We start from the raw sequence: 24,155 nt of genomic DNA, 5'->3' as shown, positions 1-24,155 counted from the left end.
AATGAATCAGCTTGACACAGTCAGGGCTCTGCAGATGAGTGCATGGTCCGTACCTCCTGAAGGCATATGCCCTGGACAAGAGCTACTCTGCCAGCCCCTGTGTCCTGTTTGGGGTGTGAGTTTCATGGAGGAACTGCAGCCCTCACCCAGCCCCCAGGATTCCCAAAACAGCGGGGGCATCAGGCCTTCTAAGACTTTGCCTTATGAGTCCCACTTGGACATAGGGGTATAGACACAAATACTCTTTCCTCAGACACTTTATCATATTCTCACATTACTGAAATGATAGCCAGCCACTGTTCTCAACCCTTTTCATGTAGTATTTCATTGACCCCTCATTAAAAGAAGTTTATGAGGCAGGCATGATTATGCTCATTTTCCTGAGGCTCAGAGGTAGAGTAACCTTCCCAAGGTTCTTCAGCAAATAAGTAGGGGAGCCAGGATGAGAACCCACGTCTAACTCTCCAGAGCCCATGGTCTTACCTCCTTCCTGCCCTGCCCTTATAACTAGTGCATATATTTAAAGTGGTAGCATTTCTCTCCCCCAGGAAAAGGCTGCCATTCAATCAATGATGCATCTTAGAGCAGATGGCCTCTTAGAATCAGAAAATCAGAACATGAGGCCAGAAAGCCCACGAAAATTTGCATTTCTGGTCTGTGTTTGCAGGGAGGCGATGGCGCGTGGGTCTTTACTTTCTGGCCAGGTAACCGCGACACATCGCCTGGAAAGCCATGATGACGTCGGTGATCTTTAAGTCCCGCTCCTCTTCTAGGTGGGCCAGGACGCCAGTTCGGAAGAATATTTTGCTCTGCCCAATCCTGTACAAGTTGGGGTCGAGTTCTAGGGCTTTGATCTGCAGAAGGAAGGAGGAAGAGAGTTCCCGTTCTCGGCTATACCACTTGGCCAGGGGTTAAGTGTGTTTAAGGAGGGTCCCACCCGGAGCAGCTGCGGGAAGTGCCACCAGAGGCCGGGAGGTCTGCAGTTGGGTTTCTGGGCTGGGGCTGGGGCTGGGCTCACCATCAGAATGCAGGCCTGCTTCCCGTCCATGAAGCCTTTGGGAATGGTGTTTGCGGCCAGGATCTCATAGCTTGAGACACAGGGCAGGAGTCACCGACCGAGTGCATCTCTGTCGTCCGTCTGTCCCTCCACCCAGCCTGCTCACCCCCATCCCACCCGCTGCCCCACCCGTGCCCGGTGCCGGTGGGCTCACCGTTGGCGGAACTCCTGGAAGACGATCCTGTTAGGGAATCCCTGGCGGCAGATTCGGATGCCTTCCAAGACCCCGTTGCACCGCAGCTGCTCCAGCACCAGAAAGGCGTCCAGCTTTCCGGACTGCAAAGACGCAAAGGGCAGTGGGCCGCCGGGGCCGCGGGGAGCAGCAAGCCCCAAATCTCAGGCCTGGTGACCCACCTCGCCAGGCCATGGGGGATCACGGGGCACCAGGTGAGAGCTCAGCTGAGGGTTCTGGTGCCACCTCTTGTACTTGGTGGCACTAGCATCACCTGGGGCTTCCTCCTCGTCCCTTCTCCCTCCCTCACTTCCTGTCCATCACCAGTTCTATGACTCCTACCTCCCAAGTATCTCCCCATCTACACACTTCTCTCCACTACCATTGTCACTGCCATCTACTCACCCCCATCTTCTCCTGTCCCAATGATCACAACAGCTTCATACTATCGTCCCACCCCGTCCTGACTCTCTTATCCCCTTATTTGGTTTCTAAAATGTGAATCTGATCATGACATACCCCTGCTTTTAAAAGCCCCCGATGGCATCCTACAGAAGGAAGGCCAAGCTCTGGTCCACCCACAGGAACTCCACAATCTAGCCCCACCCACAGTTCCAGCCTCAGCTCTTCCCAATCCCTGCCTCACACCATCACACGTCAACACAAAATGACCCACCTAGCGTTTCCTTGCCCAGACCCTTCATTTCTCACCTCCACACTTTTGCTTATTCTGGTCCCTCTGCCTAGGATGCCCTTCCCACGCTGCTCTCAGCATCACCAACTTCCCATTCTCTAAGAAGCTTTCTCTGAGCCCTGAGTCTCAAGTGGGAGCCCCAGCTCTTTAGTGTTCTCATAATTTACCCAGATAACATCATGGGTATCAGCTGTCTACCTCTCCCACAACCTCAGCAATACTGACATCTTGGGCTGGATAATTCTCTGTGGTGGGGGACTGCCCTGCACACTGGAGGATGTTTAGCAGCATCCCTGGCTTCTATGCACTGGATGCCAGTAATTGCCCCGTCCCCATTAAAAATGTCTCCGGACATGGCCAAATGTCCCCTGCAGGGGAGGGAGGGCACACAATTGCCCCCAGCTAAAGCACCCCTGCCCTAGATTATAAGAAACCTGCAGGCAAGGACAATAATTTATCCAGCACCGTATCCCCAGCTCCTGGCACAAATGGAGCTCAGTAATTATTAGCTGGAATAATGGACGAACGACTGATCTGATACCCTGTGCAGCCACTCCAGGGCTCAAAGTCCCCGGGTGCATTCTCCTTTCCTCCCTTGCCTTCTTTTGCCTCCAGGCTGGGAAATGAGCACCTCCTACCCATGTCAGATGGAGCCCTCGGGGTGGTGGGGTGGTGGTCAAGCTTTCCTCCAGCCCTTGTACCCCGGTCTGCCTTCCCTTTCCCCACAGACCCTGATGATGTCCCGGGGGGACTTTCTGACCCCCCCAAGAGCCGGGTGGTAGCCTCACCCTCTTCTCATGGTTGGGGATGATGCAGCGCACGAAGTTGGGGGTGGTATTCCGCAGCGTGGTCATCAGCTTCCCCAGCTGCTCCTTGTACAGCTGCCCCACAGTACGGAACATGCCCTTCTTGGTCTTGGAGGCACTGGGCAGTGAGCTCTCCGTCATCTTGGCCATCTGGTCCAGGCCCACAATGCGGTCCACTGTGGGCACATGAAGGGTGATGTCGGCCCACCCAGGGAACCTGAACCTCCACAGCAGGCCAGGGGACCAGCCTGGAAGGTTGAGACCTCAGGTCCCCTGCTCCCTTGTGGGCACCATTCCCCATTCTTTCCTCTGCCAGCCAACACCTTCCCTCTAGAGGCAGGTAAATGGAGGCACAGGGGGCTTTGCTTTCCAAGTACTATATTATCTATTTCTGAGACCCTGAGAGCTCCTGAGTGACAGAAAGAACAAATTCTCTCTGACATTGTCACAGAGACATGGGAGTAAATCCTGCTTTTGCCACTGCCTTGGCCTAGCGTCATTTTGTGCCTCAGTTTCTCCTTCTATGAAATGGAGTTGATGACAGCATCTACCTTCCAGGGCAGGAATAAGTGAATAAGGCTTGCAAATTGCTTACTTCCCTGCCTGCCTTCAATCCTTCATCCACCAACAAATATTTATTGAGAGCCTACTGTGTGTCAGGCCCTGGGCATACAGACATGAACAAAACACAGACCCTGTGTCCCCCTGACCCCAGCTCATATTCTGTGGATATCCTAATGGAAGGAGCAGACAATGATCACACATGTAGGTATATAATATTTGGGGTGGTGAAGGTGTGCTTAGAAAGATAAAGCAGGGTTAAGGTGGGTTGGGAGTGATGGGGGTGATCTCTTAGCGTGATGGGGGTGTCTCTCTGATAAACTGATATTTTTGAGTAGAGACCAGAAAGTATTCAGGCAGATATCAAGAGAAGGAATATTCTGGGTAGAAGGCATAGCAAACACTCCAACATAGGAATCTGGCACTTTGATAAGTGCTCAACAAAGCAACAAAGAGTGGGTGGTGGTATTATTATTATTATTACTATTATCACCACCAAGGCTCTTTTTCTTTCAGAATGGAATGAGAGACTCCTACTGGCCCAGCGGGTGCTGCACATACCAAGCCCAATCCTGGCATTGCTATAAATTTCCCTCAAAGCACAGCTTTTGCTGTATCCCACAAATTTTAATAAGTAGTGTTTTCATTTTCATTTGGTTCAACATTTTAAAATTTCCCTTGAGAAAATTAACAAATGACAACACACTTCTAAATAACACAATGGGTCAAAGAAATTTGTTCTTTGACCCATTGTGTTATTTAGAAGTGTGTTATTTAACCTCCACATATTTTCAGATTCTTCAGTTATCTTTCTGTTATTTCTTGTTATTTTTTTTATTTTTATTTTTTTGCCGTAAGCGGGCCTCTCACTGCTGTGGCCTCTCCTGTTGCAGAGCACAGGCTCCGGACGCGCAGGCTCAGCGGCCATGGCTCACCGGCCCAGCCGCTCCGTGGCATGTGGGATCTTCCCGGACCGGGGCACGAACCCGTGTCCTCTGCAGCGGCAGGCGGACTCTCAACCACTGCGCCACCAGGGAAGCCCTCTTTCTGTTATTTCTAGTTCAATTCCACTGTGGTCTAAGAGCAGACATTGTATGATTTCTATTCTTTTCAATTTGTTAAGGTGCGTTTTAGGGTCCAGAGTGTGGTCCATCTTGGTGAAAGTTCCACATGAGCTTGAGAAGGACATGTGTTCTGCTGTTGGACAACACAGACTGCAGGTATAGTCAATTGTATCCAGTTGGTTGATGGTGTTGTGGGGTTCAACCCCACTGGCATTAGACCCCACCATTTCTGCTCTTTGTGCTCAACTAGGCTTCATGCAATAATGTCTTTGTTTGTCTGCCTCTCCCACAAGACTGTGGCTCCTTGAAGGAAGGACTTGCTGAGTTCATCATGAGTCCCAGGTGTGAGGTATGACCCAGGTTGAGATGCTGTTACCCCATCCCAGGGCCTTGACACCCAGGAAATGTTGGCAGAACTGAACCCCATGCCTAAAGCAAGGGCAGCCAGTCTTGTAGGCCCTAGGCCCACAGGCTGTATGTCAAGAGTGAAATCTGCTGTGGGCACCGAGGTCCAGGAACAAAAGCAGTAAAGCCCACCACCCCTAATAGTCATTGCAGCAGCCGATATATACTAAGTCCCTACTATGGGCCAGCAGGTGCTAAGTACTTCACCTGGATTATCTATTCTCTAATTCTTAAAGGGAACCGAAGTGTGGTCCCCAAACCAGCAGCATCAGCACCACCCAGGAACTTGTTAGAAATACAAATTCTCAGGCCCCATCCCGGTGAGGAGGCCCAGCGATCATCTGAGTTTTAACAAGCCTTCCAGGAGATCCTGATCCACGGTCAAGCTTGGCCCCACTGATCTCATTTCACCCTCACAATAATCTTAGGGGAGGTAGGGGATTATTATTTTTTTTCTGGCTTTAGCAATGAGGACAGGGAAGCTTAAGGAAGTCAAGTGACTTGTCCAAGATCACACAGCTGGTACATGGCAGAGAAGAGAATTCAGTTAAGCCTTTCTGACTCCAGAAGGGGCCTTCTGACCCAACATGCCTTCTAGGATATTTCCACCATCAGTGCCTGAGCCCTGACTCAGGACCTTCTCCCTGGGGTCCAGGCGTGGGGTTGAGGGGCTCAGGAATTTGTTGAATGTGTCAATCAGACATCATTAGCACCTGCCAACACTGCCCTCTCCCCCACCGCACGCACACAGGCCCGCCCCTCCTGGGAGCAGGTGTGGGAATCAGGGGCAGCTGGAAGGGGCTGGAGGGAGTTCAGTCCTCCTGCTTCAGCAGGCAGGGCCTTACCGTCCTTCCACAGGTCGGCCACAAACTTGTCCGAGGAGGCATTGAGGAGGGAAGTCACATTGTCATTCAGCGGGTCCATATTCTTGGTCAGCCAGGCGTTTGCATTGTAGTCCACCTGCCAAGGACCACCCCACCGGTCAGGTGCTCCTGCTTCAGTTATGAACTAAGGGCAGGGCTCCAGTCCTCCTGTTTCCCTCCCGGATCTTCCGAGGTCAGAGAGGAAACATTAGTGGTTGCCATGATGGGAATCCACAAACATCAATGAAGAGACCAATAGGTCAGAACTTTAAAGGGCTCTGCGCACAGTAGGGCATCAGCCATGGTAGCCTGTGCTAGGAAGGCCTCATCTCTATCCTTGCCTTCTCCTAGTAAGCCTCCTCTGGCAGCCTCCCTTTTCCAGAGCCCAGCACGATGCCTGTGAATTCCGAAAGGTGTGGAGCTTCACTGGTGGTGAATACCCTCCCCTCACACCCAAAGTTCACCTCTCACCCAGCAAAGGCTTGACAACAATCTGGTTTTTAAATTAAATTTGGGGACCTCTTTTTAATTTTATTATTTTGACTATGAAATGGAAGGAACTGATAAAATAGCTCTGGTGGGCTATTACAGGATGTGGGCTGTTAATGGTGATGGCCAGGCCTGATCTTAACTGTGTGCCAATAAAACTTTATTTACAAAAATAGGCTGTGGGCTGGGTTTGGCACCTGGGCTGTAGTTCACCAATCCCTGGTTTAGGGCATTGCTTGTCGCCAGTGAAGATACTGGGGAGTCAATAAAATACTCCTAAGATTCTTCAAGTCAGACTGAGCTATGTCTTTTCTACACTATCCAGGACACTCAGGAGCCATAGGGGAAGGTCCTGTACATCAAGAGCTATGACATGATGACAGTGATGACAGAGGCAGAGGAAGAGGAAGGAGGAAAAAGGAAGAAGACAGCCGTCGCAGATTTCCCTGGGTGGCACAGGCTGGCAATGGCAAACCCAAGGGCATGATAAAGGAGATTCCTGTTGGACTCACAAGTGGGTTTATTGGTCACCCCATTCCAGTTGGCCCTTCCTGTTGGGTTTAACTTGTAGCAGGAAGGATTTAGAGTCTATACAAGAAAGAATTGCCTGGCCACCGAGGTTGGAGTATACTAGAGAGGCTAATATAATAGCTGTATACAGTAGCCTCTCTAATATATTATATTATATATCTCATATATGTATATAATATACAACATATATATTAGCCTCTCCACATTATATATTCTATATCTCTAATATACATGTATTATATATACTTTAGCCTTTCTATTATATGTTATATCTCTATATCTTGTCCCTTACTGATGCTTAGACAAATCATGTATAAGACTTGGTTGGGATTTGATTTATACCAGATGTCTTTGGGTTCTGCCATTCACAAGTTGCTCCTACTCTGAGCATCCTGCCTGGGTCCCCTGGGACAGAGAGACCCCTGGGACATTCAGCTGGTACCTTCCCGGCATAGTGGATGATAGAGAATTCAGTTTTGTCCTTGAGTTGCTTGGGCTTCTGAAACTTGGGGTGGCTGCCCTGCTCCGAGCACAACTTCTCCACAAAGGACTTGTCTGTGGCTTTGGGGAACCAGCACTCCTCGTCCAGCAGGGCCAGCACACCTGGAGGGTTGTTCTGTGGAAGACAAGCAGGGCAGACCATAGCAAGGGTGCCCAAGCCTCAGGCTTGCCAGGAAGAGCCGGTCACCCAAACACATGCATAGGCTCCATTACTGTATCTACCTACATATAAAGGTGGATTTACGCCCTCGACCCCCGCTCCCCAAATCTATCCTCAAAGAATGATGTACCCAATGGACCAGCACTAGGGAAGGGCCAGCCCCAACAGAACATGCTTGCTGCTGCCCCCTCGTGGGCAGTACACACACAACATCACAAAGAGTTCTAGCAAAGGAATGCATTCCTTTACGTATAAATTCACCTAAGGGTTCCTTTGAGTAAAGTGCTTCTCTGTGGCTGAGACACTTTAAACTAAGGTGTCAGGAGCACCGCCAGATCTGCACATGCCATTTGCTCTGCTGGAATGGCCTTCACTTTTTGGACTCAGATCAGAGAAGCCTTTCCTGACTACTCTGTCCAAAGCAGGCACTCCTAAACCACTCTCCACGTTGGCCTTATCAGGGGTTTTAGTTGCTTCTTTTGTTTGGTTTCATTATCTGCTCTTCCAGGAGGGCAGGGACTGCATCCATCTCATTCATTGTTACATCCCCAGCCCCTAAAGAGAGGGCCCAGCACATAGTAGGTGCTCAGTAAACAGTCATTCAATAATTATTTCTTGTGTACTTATTATGTGCATGGTTCTAGGAGTTTGGGATGGGTCAGTGAAAAAAACCAAGATCCTTGCCTTTGGGAATGAACGACTGGGAGAGATGGGAAGGGGAGGGATGGGCATGGTGGGGAGGCGAGGAGAGGGGAGGAATAAAAAAAGAAATACCGTTGATATGAAAATGTGAGTCAAGGGACAATGTGAATTAGTTCACAAAGATTCAGTTTACAGGCTTTCGGGACTCAGCGATGGGGGAAGCCATGCCCCATGGAGAGTGTGCAGGGTTCGCGTGCCAGCTGCGTGCAAGTGTGAGGTGGGGCCTTACCGGCCGCTCGATGAGCTCGATGCATGGCTGCAGGTCCAGCCCGAAGTCGATGAAGTTCCATTCGATGCCCTCGCGCTGGTACTCCTCCTGCTCCAGGATGAACATGGTGTGGTTGAAGAGCTGCTGCAGCTTCTCGTTGGTGTAGTTGATGCACAGCTGCTCGAATGAGTTCACCTGAGCACATGACACCAGAGGAGGCCCCGTGAGCATCACGGTACAAGTCAGAGGACTTGGGGCCCTGGAGAAGCTCCGTGCTGGAGAAAGCCTCACGCTGGACACACTTTCCACAAGCCTGCTGTGCCATTTCAGCACCCAGAGAGGTCTCAGGCCCCAATGAAGGCTGCCCAGGGTTCATGAGGGCTGGCAAAAGTTACTTATTCTCATGTCACATGGTTTTAAGGACACACGTGGTTTTAAGGATGCTTATCTCCATCTGCACAATGATTTATGGATAGAATAACCATGTAAGGTATTTCATCACCCTATTTTGCAGATGTGGAAACTGAGGCTCAGAGAGGGAGTAATTCCATAGTAGATATGTTCTGGAATATCTGTCAATCTCAACATCTTCCCTTTCGCTGAGAACTTCCCTCCAACCCATGGGAGTGGGATCCAGGAGGCATGTTACATTCCATGAAGTACTGAAAGACCCGAAAAACTGCTTGGCTCTGAGGTGACATGTGGCCCAACTCAGGTAGGAGTCAATGAGACTCAATTCTAAGACTTTGGGTGGAACTGTTGGAAAGAATTGGAACTGGTTGGAACTGAGATGCAGTCTGGAGTGGTGGCAGCCATCTTGCCACCATGAGGGGAGAGCCTGTTTGAGAATAGAGCCAAGGTGGAGGATGGCAGAGAGAGGGAGATGGCAGGAGTTCAGGTCCTGCCTGTTGGATCCAGCTGTACCTCTGGCCTCAGTTTCAGAAACCAATACATTCCCCATTGGATTTCTGTCTCTTACACCCTCAAGGATTTAACCTTAACTAGACAGTCTCTCACCCTATAGTAGCCACCTGCCTTTCTCCAAAATAGTGATTTCTCCAAGTGGAAGCTAATTTCCAGAGAACCGAGACCATGTCTGTCATGAGCCTGCCAAGCTGTACCTCAAAGATCTCAAATCCAGCGATGTCCAGGATCCCCAGAAACGAAGCCCCTTGCCGGTGAGTCTTGTCCAGGGCTTTGTTCACACGGGTGAGTATCCAGCGGAAAAGGCGCTCATAAGTGGCCTTGGCCAGAGCCTCTATTGCAAAGTCTGCCTACAGGGGGGCGAGAGGACATGGTTACTCCCAATGGGCTGTGTTTTCACATGGGCCTGGCTGGTGGCCCTGGATTTTTATTTTCCCTCTACCTATAATCAGTCCTTAAAAAATAAACAAAGAAAAGGAAACTATACCATCTCTACAACCAGCAGTGATGAATGGAGTGGTCAGACCTAGGAATGACAATGTGAATAATAATCACTTCCTGTAAGAGGGACCTGGAACAAAGTGGAGTCTGCTCCATCCCAGCGATCATTTAGAGGCGGTCAGTCCTGCCTCTAGAAAGGGTATACAGTCATTTCCAAAAATTAGTTCAGACCTCGTAACTTCAATTAAGAGCTCAAGATGAGGTCAGGAGTGAGGAACTCTGCTGTTCTTATGCAGTCAGTGTTGTATCTTCAAAACCTGACATAGGACTTTGATTATTCTAGTATTGGATATATGAGGGATACAAAGATGGATGGGTGGATGGATGGATGTGAAACCAAGTCCCCCTAAAACCGAGTTCCTCTGCTGAGTTTATGATTAATCTCTCTATCCAAAATTTTATTCCCTTTCTCATACTGTACCTGTTCCACTCAGGATTGGAGCGGGGATGGGGGCCAAAACTGAGCAGGACCCTGTGGGGCCTTGACAGGTACAAAAGCCCCTCCATGTCCCCTGTTTCTTGTTTGTAGAAAAAAAGGGCTCCTAAGCCTTCCCTGATTTCCAAAGAGCAGATTCAAGGAGTTACTAATTAGGGAAGTGAGGGAATGCAGAAACAAAGGAAAAGCAGTCAAGAAACAATAGTGCAGGGATAAAACAGAGTCCTAGTTCCTCCACAAGGGATACACATAACAATCTGAATCTGATACAGCCTTTGAGTTGTTCTGCAGGAACTAAGACCCCCACCCAGGTGGAGGATGGTGACTACATACACAAGTGCATAGACCCCCAGACTGGTTGGAAGCAGAAGTTCGATGATTAAGATTCCTGGAACACCACCCTGTTACCTCACCACAAACCAATCTGAAGAAAGTCACACCCCCTGCAACCCTGACCCCAAACGTTGCCTTTAAAAGCCCTTCCCTGGAGGCCACAACGGTGAGAGGCCCGCGTACCACAAAAAAACAAAAACAAAAAAACAAAAAAACAAAACCAAACAAAAAGCCCTTCCCTGGGCTTCCCTGGTGGCACAGTGGTTGAGAGTCCACCTGCCGATGCAGGGGACACGGGTTCATGCCCTGGTCCGGGAAGATCCCACATGCCACAGAGCGGCTGGGCCCGTGAGCCATGGCCGCTGAGCCTGAGCGTCCAGAGCCTGTGCTCCGCAACGGGAGAGGCCACAACAGTGAGAGGCCCGCGTACCGCAGAAAGAAAAAAAACCAAAAACAAAAACAATAAAAGCCCTTCCCTGACAGCCACCAGGGAGTTCAGGTCTTTTGAGCATGAGCCACCCATTCTCCTCATTGGGCACCTGCAATAAACTCTGTACTTTCCTTCACCACAACTCAGTGTCAGCAAATTGGCTTTGCTGTGTGGCTGGTGAGTGGACCCAAGTTTGGTTAGGTAACAGATGAATGGATGGGTGGACAGATGGATGGATTGATGGGTGGATGGATGGATGGATGGATGGCTATAGGGCTGGATGGATGGAAGATTCTGCAGGAATAAATGACAAGTGCAGGAATAAATGGCAAATGCATCATTTACCTGTTCTTTTGTCTGAGCTTTCTGTACCACATCCCGCCCGACTTTGATACGTGGGGTCAGGATGGATCTGGTGAAATCTGTCACATTAATTCCCATGAGGTGGCAAACTTTCTGAGCAGCTGGTTGGAGAAAAGAAGCATATTAAGTGTATCACAAAAGTGCAGGCTTGGAAATAAGGCACATAACATGGGATATTTGTGATCTGTGAATACACTGGTTTTTCCTTGGTGAGATGGAGCATGATAGTGAACATAGCATGAAAGAGTCCTAAAAAACTGCTGTCATTAGTGACCTCACCCCCAGTGTTTGGCTAAAAGAGGCAATGATGGGGCTGGGTTGGAGGTGGGCCCCAGTTGGGAGCTTAGGGTCAGAACTAGGTTCAAATCCTTGCTCCTTTCCCACTTCCTAGCCATGTGATTTTGGAAAAGCTACTTAGCTTCCCAGACTCTTGCTTACAGAAAGGATCAGCTATTTGGTACCTTGTTGGGTTGTCAATGGGATTAAATGAGGTAGATATGAACCTGACGTATAGTTAAATTCAATAAGCATTTGTTCCACCATTTCAAGATATATGTTGCAGTGTATGTAGTGGAAAAAATATTGGAAACAACTATGTCTATTCATAAGGGAGCAAACAAATGTATCACAGTATTTTTATAAGATGGAACACCAAATAGCAGTTAAAGCAATAACCTGGCTTTTTCTTTCTCTCTAGACCAGTGGTTCTCAGCTGGGGATGATTTGGTTCCCATGGGACATTGGCAATATCTGGAGACATTTTTGATTGTCACACTAGGGGATGCTACTGTTAGGAAACCCTGATATAGACAGTTGTGAGTACAGAGTTAAAAAAGAAAAAAAGTTGCAGAATGATGCCTACAGAGTGATATCATTCATATAAATTAAAAACACACTCACAAAACAACACTGTATACTGTTCAGATACATGTGTGTGAAATTATAAACATAAAACCAGAAGGGTATGTGGTACAGTACAATTGTGGTTGCCAGGAGGTTCAGGGACTCAGTTGGGAGAATAAGAGATGTCAATCTTCTCTATACTGTGTTTTGCTTCATTCTAAAGACAAAGATGTATTTGAAAATATTCACAAATGTCAATTCTGAATGGTGAACATGTGGGTTCTTGCTGTATTCATGTAGTTCTGCATAAAACTTTTTCTCAAAAAAAAAAAAAAATCCATTAGCTGCTTCCTTAACGTGAAGACTAGTGATACACGATAGTTTGGATGTGTGAGGTGGACGATAAATAGTGTAGTTTTAGGATTTTTTACCATCTCTTTTCAAGGGTGCTCTTTCCCTGAGGGTCTCTCCTCAGAGCGAGGATTCCTTTAACTTGCTATATCTGGGAGTGTAACACATAAGAAACAACTGGCAGTCAAACTGGGAGCTTGGAAAAGCAACCCAATATACATCCTGAGACGGCGACGTGAGGTCACAGGTGAGCACGTTGGGAACCTATGTCATCCTTTTGCATCAGCCGCCAACAAGCATGGTGGTAGCCAGGCCATCTTTTCAAAACACGAAACACTGCTTATTTGCAGGTAGGCTGTCAAGATTTAGGAAAAATATATAGGACGCCCAGTGAAACTTGAATTTCAGATAAACAATGAACACTTTTTAGTATAATTGTGTCCCCAATATTGCCTAGAACATACTTACTATCAAAAGTGTTTATCTGAAATTCAAATTTCACTGAGCATCCTTTATTATATCCAACAATCCCATCTGCAGGGAAATGTGAGGTCTGTCTCCCCAACAAGACCGTATATGCCATAAGAAATGGGGTGGTCCCTGTCTCATTTCCTGCTGTATCCCAGTGCCCGGCATATAGCAGGTGCTCAAAAATATTTGTTTAATAAAACAAATGAGTGTGGGGTTTTTAGAAGAGGCACTCCCTAAGGATCCTGTCTGATCCAAAACTTAGTTTTTCCCCACACTCTCTGACTCAAGAACTTTCCACGTAGGATCTTAAGCAGTGAAAAGTTTGAAAAAAGAGAGAATTAAGTGATAATAATCTAGTCTAGTTCTTGTTAATGCCCCAGATAACCTCATCCAGGAAAATAACCAAAGACAATGTGACCTTCCCTCCCATCACCAAAGTCATCAGCTATTATGAAAAAGCAGCAAGCACCTGTGTTATCCGGCATGGACGCCTGGTCTGTGTTTCTTTCCTTCTTGAAGACAATATTCCCAAGTTGCAGGACGGATGACACCACCTTCAATATGGCTGAAGTGAGGAGAGAAGTACAGATAAGACACAAGTGCCAATACCAAGGTTTGGAGTCTAAAGGTCATTGAAGACCCAGAGCCAGCCTACATCTGTCCCCTAAAAAGGCTCAGTTCTGAGCTTTTAGGAGAAAGCCAAAGCACCCCAATTCCCTGCTAAGAAGGGAGAAAATCTGTCTGGGAGGAGAATATTTTTGGATGGCTGCTAAAAACCGTGCCCTACAGTGGAATACTATGCAGCAGGGGATGGCAATCTATAGCCAGTGGACCAAATCCGGCCCAATGCCTGCCATTGTAAATAAAGTTTTATTGGAACCCAGCCACACTCATTCACTTACATATTGTCTATAGCGGTTTGCATGCTTAATGGCAGATCTCAACCGTTGCCATGGAGATCGTATGGCCCACCAAGGCTAAAATACTTACTCTCTGGCCCTTTACAGAAAATGTTTGTCAACCCCTTCTATACAGCAAGGAGACTGAATGATTTATGACTACAAACAACAAAATTGCTGTATATCTCACAAATACTAATGCTGAACAAAGGACTCCACATGCAAACAAGAACGTACTGTATAAGTCCCATTTACGTTCAAGAACGGGCAAATCTATGCTGTTAGAAGTCAGCATGGTGGTCATCCTTGACTGGGGGAAGCTACTAGAAGGAACAAGATGGAGCTTCATGGGGTCTGGTGGTATTCATGTTCTCTTAGTTATAACAGGTACTAGTTACACAGGTTTGTTCAGACAGATGGGAAGGGATGGAGGATTGATGGATGGATGAAAGGAGGGAAAATGGATGATAGATGGATCAATGAATGGATAGGTAATAGATGGATGGATCAATCAATGGATTGATGAACAGATAGATGGAGGAAGATGGATAGACAGATGGATGGATGGATGGATGGATGGTTGGTTGGTTGGATGGATAACAGAGGGAGGATTGATTAATGCAAATGCATGGCTTTAGATTAACTCAGGTGCAAATCACCCAGGATTTCCAAGAAGAAATCATTGTGTTCCAAGAACAAAACCTAGAGATTCCAGCCTCCTCTGGTTCCTTAGGCCAAACGACAACCTTTTACAACAGCTGTTCTCACACCTGGCCCAGCTCAGGAGGAGAAAGGCCTAGATCAGCCACCCATATGCTCCCATTCACCACTGCAAAAATCTACACCCAAAAGATGAACAGAGCTTCTGTTTATAGGGCACAGCTGAGGCAGTTTCTTTACTACCATCTATGAAAGGGGTTTAGTAAACTGTCAAGACCAATATTCACAGTTCTTAAACTGCAAGTCTAAATTAGGATTGCTGGAATGCCTGCAGAGCCTGGGTAAGCAGTGAATTTCAGCACTCAACCTGGACACTAGTGAAATTTTGGCCCAGATAATTTGTTGTGGGGTTATCCTATGCATCATTATAGGCTATTTAGCCACATCCCTGGTCTCTAACCACTAGATGTCAGTAGTGCTACCCTCTCCCAAGTTGTGACAACCAAAAATGTCTCCAGACATTGCCAAGTATCCCCCGGGGGCTGACTCACCCCTAGCTGAGAACCACTGGTCTAAATGAACAAAGCAGATTGATGGGGACTGTGGGGACTCACGGGGGCCACAACCCTGCATGAAAGGGGAGAGTTGCTACTCCAATCATGGCCGCGGGGGAGGCAAGCCCAGAGCTGCCAGGCTTCTGATTTTTCCAAAGATGATGGAAACCCAGATTTTTATGTGAAATCTACCCAGGTTTAAAATGGACAACTTTAATGGCTGTGGAGGCCAATCTCTCTTGAGGGCTCAGGCACTGCTGGTTTGCACTTTCTGGTATAGATAGCACTGTCGCAGAAATAACAAAAGAATTGTCACCACTCCCAGGTCACAAGAGCTGGTGGACAGCAAAGTGCGAAGTGGAGAGGGCTGCCCAGATAGCAAGGGTGGCAAGGGCTGGCAGTCTGGGGCAGTGGTTGAAAGCATGCACTCTAGTGTTAGGAAGTCCAGCTTCACCTTGCTGAGCCTTAGTTTCCCCATCTGCAAAATGGAGAGGGTAACAGTAGTACCTGCTTCATAAAGTTTATATCAGGAGAGATACTGCAAACCAGGGGCCTGGCCCAGTAGGTGCTAAATAGAAATAGCCATCTGTAGTGGGTTGACTGGTGGCCACCCAAAGACATGACCATCCAGAACCTGAGAATGCAACCTTATTTGGAAACAAGATCCCTGCAGATGCAATTAAATGAGATCACCTTAGATTAAACTGGTGGGCCCTAAATCCAATGACAAGTGACCTGATAAGAGAGAGAAGAGAAGATGCACAGGGCAGAAGGAAACGTAAAGAAGGAGGCAGGTTGTAGTGATGCGTCTACAAGCCAAGGACTGCCGGCAGCCACAGAAGCCGGGAGAGGGGCCTGGGATGGATTTTCCCTCAGAGCCCCCAGAAGAAACCAACCCTGCCCACACCTTGGTTTCAGACTTCTGGCCTCCAGAACCATGAGAGAATAAATTCCTGTTGTTTTAAGACACCAAGTTTGTGGTAATTTGTTACAGCAGCCTCAGGAAACTAATACGCCACCCTTATTACTGAGGAACAGGAAATAGGCTTTCCCAACTTGTGGCAGACGTACCACATGTACACAGGGTGGATGATTATAGGTGGTATGTGAAACTTTTAAAACATTTCAATAGTTAGGTACTTATTCTAATTTATTTCAAATTGTATAACCAGGACACATACTTAGTGATTGTATGGAACTGTTGTTTAGGACAAAGCCCAGAGTGGATGGGGCTATAGAAATCCACCCTATGCATAAAAATATTCAAACAATGATGATACAGATGAAACCCAGAAGCGGCATCAACTGTGAATGATTGACACCTGGAAATGGACCTAGACAGTCCCTGGGAGGATCTGAGGACGACGCTGGAGTTAGCTGCCGGGGGTTCTCATCTTGGCCATGTTATTAATGTTATTAGCAGCTGTGTGACTTCAAGTCAGGTATTAGCCTCTCTGGGCCCATTTCACCATCTGAAGGCCCATAAAACCACCTGCTTCATAGGGCTGTCATGAGGATTAAATGCATAGCACCTAAACCCAGGCAGTGCTCAATAAACAGTAGTTGCTATGATGTCACAATGATTATGATGGTCTTATACTGTTCCTAGCTCCCTGTGTAATCTAGAGCAAGTAATTCTCCCTTGCTGAAGTCCAGGAACCAGAGGAGACTGGTCACCTGGAACCTCATGCAGCTCCAGGGGTCAGGCCTGACACTACCGTCAGCTCCCCATTTTCCTTTGGCTTCTTTGGGGAGGGCTGGGAGTAGCCCTAGATTTATAATCAAGGTTGGTATACACACTGGTCTAAGTCCGTGTCCCATGGGTGTCAGTCATTTGTACACCCTCATCCTAATGCTTGTTCTATAGGCATACCATCTGTTCTACTATTTACTTAACATTTTTCTTTACATTCACTTCTCTTTCCTATGATTCACTTAAGTAGAAAACTTTATCTTAAGTGAAAAATCAGCTTCCCTTGCCATAAATAGTCGGCACCTATAAAAATAAATACAGGAAAGATAAACCATATTATCAAATGCTAGCAAGAGGCTAGGGCCTGCCCAAGGTGCTGGGCCTGGGGTCTGCTCTCCAGGGTTAAAAGGGGGAGTAGCAAGTGTCAGGGAGGGGCTGAAGACCTAGTAGGTGCCAAACTGCTCCTCTCTTTGAAAGTTATCAGAAGAACTGAAAGGGACTAGAGAAGGGACCACCATCTCATGGTGGGCTTCTGTATCACTTATCACCCAGCAAAGCCAGTCCACATTGTAGAACATTCTGGGCCCCTTTTAACCTTGGTTTCCATACCTTGGTTCTGACACAGATTCTTTTTTTTAAGTTTAAAGGACAAAAACCACCTTCCCACAGACAAAAACAGAGCACAGTGAATCATAAAGTGGGACTTGGGATTCCATGAGACCCGAGTGAGTCCCAGCTCCAAGAGTGTGTCCTTGGGTAAGTTCCTTTACTTCTCTGTACCTCAGTTTCCTCATCTGCAAATTGAGGTAATAATGGCCACCCCTTAGGGTTGTTGTGACATTAAATAATGCATATAAAGCATTTAGCACACTGCTTTGTTCCCTGATGTCTTCAATTTAAATATATTAGAAGCATTTCCACGTACGGCAATGTCTTTCTAAGACCATTTAAAAGGTCCCGTTGCTTTCTTTCATAAGGTCAACCAATAACTGAATAAGCCTTCTATCAATCAATATTTTAGTTTGTTCCAGTTTTTTAGTATTTAAATAAAACTGAACATTCTGGTACATTTTTTAAAAAAGGGGATTTAGCACTCTTAGTTCACACCAGTTAGAATGGGCATCATCAGAAAATCTACAAACAACAAATGCTGGAGAGGGTGTGGAGAAAAGGGAACACTCTTGCACTGTTGGTGGGAATGTAAATTGATACAGCCACTATGGAGAACAGTATGGAGGTTCCTTAAAAAACTAAAAATAGAATTACCATATGATCCAGCAATCCCACTACTGGGCATATACCCAGAGAAAACCATAATTCAAAAAGACACATGCACCCCAATGTTCATTGCAGCACTATTTACAATAGCCAGGACATGGAAGCAACCTAGATGCACATCGACAGATGAATGGATAAAGAAGTTGTGGTACATATATACAATGGAATATTACTCAGCCATAAAAAGGAATGAAATTGGGTCATTTGTTGAGACGTGGATGGATCTAGAGGCTGTCATACAGAGTGAAGTAAGTCAGAAAGAGAAAAACAAATATCATCTAGTAACGCCTGTGTGTGGAACCTAGAAAAATGGTACAGATGAACCGGTTTGCAGGGCAGAAGTTGAGACACAGATGTAGAGAACAAATGTATGGACACCAAGCGGGGAAAGCGCAGTGGGGTGGGGATGGTGGTATGATAAATTGGGTGGTTGGGATTGACATGTATACAGTGATGTGTATAAAATTGATGACTAATAAGAACTTGCTGTATAAATAAATAAATAAAATTAAAATTTTAAAAAAAGGAAATATAACCCTGACATTTAAGACCTTTCATTGTGGGACAAAAAAGGTCACCTACAAACTTGTGTTTCTTATTACAATGGATTGGAAATTCTTATGCCATTACTTTCCCATGGAGTGTTGTACTTAAAGTCACAATTATATGAATGATATTTCTGCTACTTGTTACAGTCTCTGGACTTCTGAGTGTAATTTGTATCTCTTTTAAGGTACCTGTCATAATGCCGCTATCTGTTTATTTGTGTATATGGCCCTTTCCACCCCATTAATTTCTTTTTTTTTAAGATTTTTTTTGATGTGGATCATTTTTAAAGTCTTTAAAAAGTCTGAATTTGTTACAATATTTATTCTGTTTTATGCCTTGATTTTTTGGCCACGAAGCATGTGGGATCTTAGCTCCCCAACCAGGGATCGAACCCTCACCCCCTTCACTGGAAGGTGAAGTCCCAATCACTGGACCACCAGGGAAGTCCCGAAAAAAAAAAGGGGGGTATTTAGCAAATATCTGGCCTACAGCAAGTACTTAATCATCAGTTGTATTTTTTTTTAAAGCAAAGATTAGAAGTAAAAACTGACTCATGTTCCAAATAAAATGAATCATTCTTGGAGAGCTGATGTCATTAAGGAAGGGATGCTGTAAGCACTGGATTCTGAAGTAGGATCCTAGCCAAAATCCACAAACACCACCCATTTGTTATCTCATTCATGGAGTCTTCTTTTTTCTGGGCCCCAAGTTATCTCTGAAGGATCTGCCCTTCCTTATAAGTTTCATTTTTGCAACTGTAGCCATTATTCTGGGGCTCCAAAGGGGTGTGGGTGTGGGAAGAAAGCGAAATTTTCCACAATCTTGTCCTGGTGTTCCCAAAAGAGATTAAGCTTGAGTACTGAGGCATATCTAACCCAGAAGAAAAAGTGTTTCTTGCACAGCATGGAAACCAGAAATATCTCTATGAGCTTTCCTATTCTCAGGACGAAATGTGTTTCTTGGTCATTGGTTGATGATATTGATCAATATTGGTCCATCACCAGAACTGCCTTTCCAGGAAGAACCCAAGTACACCCACTGCCTCAATTACTCACCCTCCCCTCTGCCTACATGTTCTCAATGAGGCCAACAGCCTCTCTACCTCCAGCTCCAAGAATGGAATCGAGACCATAACAAAGAGACATAACAGAGCTTTCTACAACCCTGGCTCATTGTGAGTAGCTCAGGAATATGCATGTCAACCTAGGCAATGTGACTCCATTCAGGGGTGCAGGCAGGGAATCCACTCTGCTCATTTCTGCTGGACATAAAACCAACGGATGTAAGGGCTGGAGCCACAGCAGCCATTTTGTTGCCAAGAAACTACTTCCTACTTAAAGACAATGTTGTTGAGAGACCAAGTTCTAAAGACGTTCTTTGAGTCCCTAGAATTCGCTGTTCCTGAAGCCAGTATCCCAGAATTTTTCAGCTCTATGAGTGAATCATTTTCCTTTTTGCTTAAGCCAATTTTGTCACTTGTAACCAAAAGAGCCATAACTCATGCAGCCACCTTTCTAAAACACCAATAAACCACCTAAAGTAATATTAAATTTTCTTCTTCTCCTTTTTTTTTTGAGGGAGTGGGGAATTCAGAGAGCAGAAATCTGTCCTGACCAGAGAAAATTCCCTAACTAATTCCAGTGGTACTGAGGCAGGAAAGACAGGGCCGGGCCCAAGGACAGCCTCCTCATGTATAGGCATTAGGCAGAAGGCAAAGCCACCTCCTTGTTTTGCACTTAACGAGGCCATGACACATGGAGGAATGGTATCTAACACAGAAATTTTGTAACATTTGAGCAAGAAACTGACCAATAAAACTGTAGAGCATGCACAATAAAAATGCACAGGTTGCTGATGACCCTATAAGACTTTTCACCTGTGGCGCTTGACTAGTAAAGGAAAATTTAAGGGAAAACATCTCTTAGAGCACAGGTACAGTGGTTTCAGCAGAAAAATGCACAAGACTGGGGGCTGATGCAACCTGGTGTAATCCAGGCCACACCTCAACCTTCCCCTCAATGAACATTCCACCCCTAATCAAAAAGACCCACCCATTCAAAGGGCTAAAAATAAGATAAAAGGGGGATCAACAACCCTGCGGGGCACCCCTCACTCACGAGGATGCCCACACTCTTCTTCGAGTATGTAATTTTCACTCCTGCACTAAATAAACTTCTTTGTTCTCTTGCTACTCAGCCTCAGTGTGTGTGCACATGTATGTGTGTGTGCACGTGTGTGTGTGTGTGTGTGTGTGTGTGTCGGTGTGTGTTTATTTTTTTCCTTAGTGCCTTGTGTTCCTTGCCCAAATTCTTTTGGACGAGTTGAACAATAGCCTGGACTTTCGGTAAAGCTTTTCTGGTATCAGTATCGAGAGCAGGAACCTCGCTCTCCTCACCAGCACCCCACCTCGAGGTGGGAAGACTTACACAGCTGCTCCTCTTCATTGAAGCCCATGATCGCCATGGCCTCCAGGGTTTCTTGGAACATCTCATCGTCCTGGGCTGCCGGGATGGGCACAAATCCGTTGGAGAGGAATGTGTAGTTGCTGAAGCCCTCCAAAAGCAAGTCATCTAGAAGGAGAGGAAGACGGGGTGGTGGTCAGGAAGGCACACTTCTACTTACAGGAACCTGGTAAAGGGTCTGGCCCATCATAATTTCTTTCCCTTTCCCAAGACTTGGACAGTTTAAACCTTCCTTCTGCTTCTTCGCGTAGAAGCCATCACCCACCTCATACAGTGGTGCAGGTTGTGCACTGCCCCAGGGTGCCTGGCAGCTGAAATCCATCGTTGGCTCCACTTGCTAAGCCATGACCCCTGACAGGACATTGCCTCTACCCAGAGGAAGAGACACCTTTATCTCAATTGCCCCAGAGTACCCTGCCTTCAGAAACAAAGCTGTCTGAAAAGTTAGATTAATCTTTATCCATCCATTTATTAAACTTTTATCAAAATCACACATACACATGGATTTTAAAAACCAGTGAGTGAGCTATTGATACGAAACTCGTACTAAGAGCCTGAGAAATGCAACTTGCAGCTTCTAGTCAACACTGATCAAACAGAATTTAATGTGAACTTGACGAGCATCCTGAGGGAGGAAAAAGGCACCCTCGTTTTACAACCTTCATCAGCATTTGTCCCTGAATCACCCCAGTTTTTCCTTCTTTAATAATCAAATAATTCTTTAGCTGTATGTGATTTTACCATATATATCTTTTTGGACATCTAATTAACACTGTGATTTTTGTTCTATATATGTTGTGTAATAGTTGATTTTGTCCTATCTTCACCAAACATGTTAAGCTTAATAAATATATTTATGAGAAAAAAATTAATTACTATCTAAAGGTTTATAATAAAAACACCAATTGCTTGTCCCATCTTTTGTCCAACTCCTACCTTACCCTACAATAACTGCTTTTATCTCTTTTAACTGTTTTTTTCTGGTAGTTATCATTATCTCTCTATGTAATAGGCTTACTTTATATTACTTTTATATATCATATTAATGGCTACTTCTGGATATGTCAAAATTAGATATTATCCACTGACTTCCTGCTATGGTGGAAAAAGCTTTGGTGCTCTTACAATCGCTCTTACAATTTAGCCTCCCTCTTCTCAAACTATTTCTAGCTGAATCAGCAGATAAGGCTTATATTAGGGATTGGCAAATCTGGTCTGCTGGTTATCTTTGTAAACAAAGTTTTTTTTTTTTAATTTAATGTTTTTAACACAGCAGGCTCTTTTTATTTTGAATTTTATTTTATTTATTTTTTAAATAGCAGGTTCTTTTTTTTGAATTTTATTTTTATTTTTTTATACAGCAGGTTCTTATTTGTAAAACAAGTTTTATTGAAACATTGCCACTCCCATCTCCTTGTCTATTTTCTATGGCTGCTTTCATGCTACAATAACAGCCAGAGTTGAGTAGTTGCAAGAAAAACCAAATGATCCCCAAACCTAAAATATGGACTATCTGGCCCTTTAGTAAAAAAATTTGTCAACTCCTTGTTTATGACATCTATTAAATATTATTCTCTGAAAAGTCATACTCCCAAAAGTCATACATACTTTGGGAGAGTCATATTTCTCTCCCAAATTTATAATTGCTTCTTTTTTTCTTATACTATTTGCTTTTATGACACTGTCCAATATATCAAGTGTCCTCTTCCAGATCAATCTTTAATTAGGCTGGATTTGATTATACTTTTGGAGGGAATTCAGCAAGATGCTCTTCTTTTTAAACAAAGGGTTTTCCTGGGTCAAGTCACTAGGAAGCTACTTGATAAAGTTGAGGTTAAGTTGACCCGAGACACCAATTAAGCCTTTGGATGAACTGAAATGCCTGATTAAAGTCACAAGGATTTGAGTCTTTGCCAAGATTTCATTATCCAGACCATGGATACATGTGAAAACATTTGACTCCCCCTAAAAGCCTAACCTCTTCCCAGATCTATCATCAAGCATACAAGTGGTTCCTAGGGATCTCAGTTGTTGATTTTATCCTCTCTTGATTTCTGGGAGACCGGAGGCAGAGCACAAAACTGGAACCCAGGTTACCAAACAACAAAACTGTTGACTTTGGTGCCAAAGAGGTGGAAGAAAAATATAAACGCTTCTCTCTGGGCCATGCCATCGTGTCTGCACCATAACTGCTAATTTACCTATGTGCCACTGTCTAACATCCATTCTGCCTCCCCACTTTTATCCAAAATTGCTCCAGATGCCAAGCAACAAGATTAAATAAGGAACGCTGCTTCCCCTAGTGGTGGAACATTGCCATACACCTCATCACAGCCAAGGTACCAGCCCACACATCCCTTTGGTAATTTTCTAAGCAAAATAACTAACCCCGGGTCACAAAACTGATGGGAAGCAAAATTTGTACTGTTCTCCTAAAATTTAGGACTTAAACTTATTACTAGAATGTAGGCCATACTATGTACTTGTATTGACTGGTATACTCCTTGAATCAGCTGTGATTTATATATTCTTTGCAGTTAGTAGATTAACTCTTTTACACGCCTAGAATGTATAATTTCCTATTGGAGTCTGGTATACAGTATATAGTTTTTATGTGAAAAATATTTTCCTTACAACAGAGGGCAGCAAACTACAGCACATTCCTATTTTTGTAAATAAAATTCTATTGTAGTATAGCTTTGCCCATTGGTTTAGGCATTGCCTGTGGCTGCTTCTGCATTACAACAGCAGAGCTGAGTAGTTGTGACAAAAACCGTGTGGCTTACAGAACCTAAGAGATTTACTATCTGGTTCTTTACAGAAAAATATAGGTGACCCCTGCCCTACAAAAAGGTCAATTCAAAGTTATTTTCAAAACAGGAATAATGAAAAGTGCTTGGTTCCACTGCCCTTCCAAATTCCTTATAAAATCAGAATGCCTCTTAAATACCTGCAAGTTTTGTAAACGTGCAAATATGGCAATTGTCTTTCTCCCTTCCTGGAAGGCACAGATTGTGTCTATTTGGACTTGATGTCGTCCAGTCTAACTGGGCTTGATTAATTAATTATTTAATGCCTAACTGAAATGGACATCTACTATGTCACATAGTAGGTGCTCAGTAAATGAGAATGACTGAACAGAAGCCACACTCACTCACACAAAGGAGATGCTGCCCAGAGATGTGTAGCTCTTTC

General features: G+C 45.3%; 1 protein-coding gene across 5 annotated transcripts in view; it reads right to left on the bottom strand.

Moving 5' to 3' along the window:
* MYH11 (myosin heavy chain 11) overlaps positions 1-24,155 on the bottom strand; it is a 125,137-nt gene that overhangs the window by 28,239 nt on the left and 72,743 nt on the right. For all 5 annotated transcript variants that reach the window (XM_007466941.1, XM_007466942.1, XM_007466944.1 and 2 more), the window contains 11 exons: positions 20,925-21,068; positions 13,335-13,430; positions 11,183-11,301; positions 9,335-9,487; positions 8,235-8,408; positions 7,085-7,258; positions 5,605-5,719; positions 2,712-2,905; positions 1,212-1,333; positions 1,019-1,088; positions 694-854 (listed from right to left, as the gene is read on the bottom strand). In XM_007466941.1, coding sequence (XP_007467003.1) covers positions 694-854; positions 1,019-1,088; positions 1,212-1,333; positions 2,712-2,905; positions 5,605-5,719; positions 7,085-7,258; positions 8,235-8,408; positions 9,335-9,487; positions 11,183-11,301; positions 13,335-13,430; positions 20,925-21,068 — 1,522 coding nt within the window. The remainder of the gene's footprint in view (positions 1-693; positions 855-1,018; positions 1,089-1,211; positions 1,334-2,711; positions 2,906-5,604; positions 5,720-7,084; positions 7,259-8,234; positions 8,409-9,334; positions 9,488-11,182; positions 11,302-13,334; positions 13,431-20,924; positions 21,069-24,155) is intronic.

Source organism: Lipotes vexillifer, unplaced genomic scaffold (genome assembly GCF_000442215.2).
Source record: "Lipotes vexillifer unplaced genomic scaffold, Lipotes_vexillifer_v1.1 scaffold232, whole genome shotgun sequence".
Taxonomy (NCBI): Eukaryota; Metazoa; Chordata; class Mammalia; order Artiodactyla; family Lipotidae; genus Lipotes; species Lipotes vexillifer.
This window is presented reverse-complemented; position numbering and strand designations above follow the sequence as displayed.